Below are 4,568 nucleotides of genomic sequence, written 5' to 3'. Positions count from 1 at the left end.
CGCGCGTGATCTCGGCGCGTCGATCAGCACCGATGGGCGCCGGTGGCATTGGGACACCGCCGGCGCCGAGCTTCAAGAGCCAGGCACCCACATGTTCGACGGCGCTGGGTAGTCCGCCTCGTAGAGGAGGCGGGCTTCGTCCTCATGCAGGTGGCGACGGTCGAAGCCGTTGGACGCCGCTCCGTCGCCGGGGTAGCGCTCGACCATGGTTTTGAGATGAGGAGAGAGGGGAGAGGGGCGTCGTCGGTGAGAGGGGGAGAGGGGCTGTGGCGAGGAACTGTGTGGCCACTGACGAGTGTGGGACGGCTTTTATAGTCGCGGATGGGCGGCAAACGGGCGGCAGCCATGTGTACGCGTGACGGGAGGGGGCGGGAGGCGCGTCAGCGCGCTTTCACTGCGCCGCTCGTGAGGAATCAATGGAAGGCTGACCGGCGGCAGCCTTCTCGTTGATTCCCCGAGGGAAAACGAGGCGATGAGGACGATGAACGCACCTAATCGCTGACTGGACGGGTCCACCAAGCTTTCGCGCCAAAAAAGTTTCCTTTCGACGCCCCCGGGCGTCCCCCAGCGCGTCGGGTTCGGTCTAGGTCCGCCAACGCCAAAATCGGGCCTAGCCGGCGAAAAATTGGCTTTTAAGAACATGACTGGGCCATTTTTTTCGCGCCAACGATAAAAAAATGGCGTTGGGGGGCTTGTTGACGCGGGGACGGGGTGTGGATATGCTCTTGTTTGTACTCCCTTCGTCCAAAAATATTTGTCATCAAAATAAATAAAAAAGAATATATCTATATGTATTTTAGTTTTAAATACATTTTTTATCCATTTTAATGATAAGTATTTTCGGACGAAAGAAGTACCAGACATTATAGCTGTTTAATTGAAGTGTTGCGGTGACCATTCGGTGATTTTTTTTTTTTTTTGAGAACGTGCATTCGGTGATCCGGTTGCCTGAGGAAACAGGGGGACGCAGCTGTTTGGCCGCTGTTTGGCCGAAGCAGACCATCTTCCCCAATCGAAACAACCCGCTGTTTGGCCGAAGCAGACCACCCACGCAGCAGATTCTGCGGGCTCCGGCGGCCCCTGCCACCTCCGGCGACATCTACGTGCTCCCCTCGACCTCCTCCACAAATCCCCTTTGCTTGGTTGGTCCGCCTCCAGCCCTGCACGTATATCGACGACGCCACCAAACCCTACTTGTCGCCGCCCTCCTTAGTCGTTGACATCGCGGGAGTGGCGTTCTGCGGCGTCTCTTCTTCTCCATCTCCCTCAACCATCGCGTTCCTCAGCCGATCCAGAAGCCTCTAGAAGCGTCGCGAGCGCCGAATCCCGCGGCCATGGCGGAGAGGCTGGCACCCGAGAAGCGCCATGCCTTCGTCCACAATGGTAAGCCTCCCCGGTCTAACGCTCCACTTTCTTCTAGAGCGTTCCAGAGCCTGCCCTCACCTATGGTTTCTCCCCTCCTCTCCCCCAATGGATTGCCTGGGGGCGCAGGGCAGAAGGTTTTCGAATGGGACCAGTCGCTGGAGGAGGTGAACATGTACATCGAGCTCCCCAAGAACGTGCCCACCAAGCTGATTCAGTGTGTGATCCAGGCCGGCCACGTTGAGGTCGGCATTCGCGGCCACCCGCCCTACCTCAACGTCCGTGATTTACTCTCTCTCTCTCTCTCTCTCTCTCTCTCTCTCTCTCTCTCTCTCTCTTCCAATTCGATTCCACTCGAGCTCGTGCTAAATATTGAGCTCTTTCTTGATTTGTGTTTGTATCTTTAAATTTGATATGTGGATTGTTTTGCAGCATGACCTTATGCACCCCGTGAAGACCGATTCGTCTTTCTGGACGATAGGTATGGCTCATTTCTCTCCCACCTGGAATTATTGGTCTCCCAGCTGCAGAGTTTTGGCGGATTTTAGGTATCTGTTTGGGTTAGTGCAGAACTAGAAAGCGCAATCAGCTCATCCAGTGCAGTCTGCAGTGGCACATTTAGTGCAGAACTCATCTACGAGTTTTTACTAGATTTAGCTCTTCTTCACTCTGCAGTGAATTATTTAAGGGCATAAAACCTTTTTCTCTGGTCCATTTACAAAATATCAATGTAGGAAAAGGAAAAACACACTACATTTATTCAGTGCACCATATGCTGCAGTAATTTTGTGGAGTGCCATTATTTTGTGGGCTAGTTTGCATATGGGTATGCTGCCATGGGTGAGAAGTCACCGGTATGAGGTTTATCAAGCATTAGGGAGACATCTATATCAACCATTACGTCATTAGCGCCTTCTGCTGATCTATATTTTTAATATGGATCATTGTGATTACAATGCAGAGGACGGTGAATTGCATATCACTCTGCAAAAAAGGGAAAAGGGGAAAGCATGGGCATCTCCAATAAAAGGCCAAGGTAGCTTAGATCCATATGCTGCAGACCAGGAACAGAAACGGCTTATGCTGCAAAGGTTTCAAGAAGAGGTATAATCAATTTACTGTGCAGACACAGTTTCCCTTCTGTTTACTGTGCATTCCTTTTTCTGTGTATCCGCCTCACTCGTGGATCCCTGTATGTCTAAATAGTTATTTTCTCAATTTTGCGCACATGCTTATTGCCTTACCGATAATATGTGATATGAAGCAGAGCCTGATGTCAATTGGATTGGTACTGCAATGCACTAATGTCTCAAGTCAGATTACAGAAATGGTCGAAAGAACTCTGATTTTGGTCTTGCTCTGCTGTGTACACTGAACATTGGTTCTCCGATCCTTCCTGGCAAATATAGCAATTGTAGGGTTTGGAAATTATCCAAATGAGCCGGCTATAGGATTACAGGCCTTGTTTGTATGGGAAACTATTGGTGGTTATCTAATAGTGATCTTGCTTATCATGCATCCATGTGTTTGTGTTATATTGCAAATAGGCAACCTCACACTATACATTGGCCTTGCACATGGTAGTATCAGCCATTTTGCCAAACATTTTAGAAACCAAACACCTATGATTTATTGCCCACTTGTCATGATGAGAAAAACATAAGAGTTACTGAAAAAGTTATTGTCTTGCTTTAAGAAAGTGCAGCTGCTAGTTGAAACTACTAACACTCATGCAGGATTCTTTTTGCAAACTGGAGTTTTATGAGCCAGTACTATTCTAAAGAAAATATACTTGGTTAACAACCATATGACATGCTGGCGTAGCTTTATACCGGTGCTTTATCCATCATTAAATATAACTGGCCATTGGGTCAGTGCTATAAGTCTTTTGCAACTTTGTCCATTAACAGTTTAAAAGTATATATATTTACTACATAAGTAGTGCCAGATTACCTTGCAAAAATACTTCTGTAATCTGTATTATTATTATCATTTCGACCAGGATACTACTCCCTCCGTTCCTAAATATAAGTCTTTGTAGAGATTTCACTATGGACTAGATACGGAGCAAAATGAGTGAATCTACACTGTAAAATACATCTATATACATTCGTATGTGGTCCATAGTGGAATCTCTACAGAGACTTATTTTAGGAACGGAGGGAGTACAATAGAAATTCAGTCAAAGTCTTGCATGGGAAACTGAATAGGAAAAGACCAACTTACATTTGTGAATGGATGTTGTGTGTGTTTTGAGTTACCTATGGCATGTGCATTAACGTTGCCCTTCATATCTATGTTATGTGTATGCAGAATCCAGGGTTTGATTTTTCGCAGGCTCAGTTCAGTGGTACCTGCCCTGACCCAAGGACCTTCATGGGTGGAATTCACACTGATTGAAGAAGCTCGGCTCAAAAAATCTTGCTGGATCATTGACGTATCTTGTCAAATGCGACAACTGTACCTATCGCATATGTTAATTGTGAAAACAATGTGTTTTCGGATTATTCAGTGTTTACCCTGGAAATAATGATGATGTGTGATGTTGACCTTCTCGCCGATCATGCCAAGGTGAAACTTTGTTGCTGAACCTGCTCTATCCACTGAACCTAATAAGAGTCCCTCGATGGTGGGAACATTATGCATATGTGGTACTTCATGACACTTATTTTGGATAGGAGGGAGTATTATAGTTGTGAACGTGTGGTGGATTGGAGGGAGTATTATAGTTGTGACCATGATGTGGTTTTGAAGTTCAAGTGCAGCGTGAGAATTGTATCTACGATGCGTCTGTCTTGCTTCTTGGTAAAACTTTCTCTATTAAAATAGCATTGATTTCATTGGATTGATTATGTCTTTACTAGGATAACGATCATCCATTTTTGTTTTATTGATCCAAGATCACATTGAGTCCATAGGTATTGCTGCTACTATCAAAAGGGGATGAGAATGTTGTGATGAGATTCTTTCTCCATCTGCTTGCTTAAAGATCAAACTCCAAGGTCCTCAAAAGCATGCACAATTCCTCCACTATTTATCCAACTTCCATGGTTCGGAGCTGTTGAGCTCTTCCAGTTGGAACCGCCTAGAAATTCACCAAGTATAGCCGTTGCAAATCCTAGCCATCCGGGCCCAAGACTTCCATTTGAAATTGCCAAGCAAACCTTTTGTTCTTCCCTCAAAAATTTTGAACCCCTTCGCTCCAA

At 46.3% G+C, this 4,568-nt stretch overlaps 1 protein-coding gene across 1 annotated transcript; it reads left to right on the top strand.

Annotated features, from left to right (window-relative positions):
* The first annotated feature begins 959 nt into the window (after positions 1–959).
* Positions 960–4,007, top strand: LOC125537730 (nudC domain-containing protein 2-like). The gene is made up of 5 exons (XM_048701047.1): positions 960–1,383; positions 1,492–1,640; positions 1,795–1,843; positions 2,324–2,466; positions 3,676–4,007. Exons 1-5 carry the CDS (start codon positions 1,335–1,337, stop codon positions 3,760–3,762), a joined length of 477 nt encoding a protein of 158 aa, XP_048557004.1. The 5' UTR covers positions 960–1,334; the 3' UTR covers positions 3,763–4,007.
* Positions 4,008–4,568: the final 561 nt, after the last annotated feature.

The sequence above is a fragment of the Triticum urartu genome, chromosome 2 (genome assembly GCF_003073215.2).
Source record: "Triticum urartu cultivar G1812 chromosome 2, Tu2.1, whole genome shotgun sequence".
In the NCBI taxonomy this organism is placed as follows: domain Eukaryota; kingdom Viridiplantae; phylum Streptophyta; class Magnoliopsida; order Poales; family Poaceae; genus Triticum; species Triticum urartu.
The sequence above is the reverse complement of the archived record's forward strand: the minus strand, read 5'-3'. Positions and strand labels throughout refer to the sequence as shown.

Excerpts from the sequence above, each read along its gene's own strand:
- LOC125537730 (XM_048701047.1), top strand. The coding sequence starts at position 1,335 with ATGGCGGAGAGGCTGGCACCCGAGAAGCGCCATGCCTTCGTCCACAAT. Across the intron at positions 1,384-1,491 it reads CCATGCCTTCGTCCACAATG|GGCAGAAGGTTTTCGAATGG; the intron begins GTAAGCCTCCCC and ends CTGGGGGCGCAG. Across the intron at positions 1,641-1,794 it reads GCCACCCGCCCTACCTCAAC|CATGACCTTATGCACCCCGT; the intron begins GTCCGTGATTTA and ends ATTGTTTTGCAG.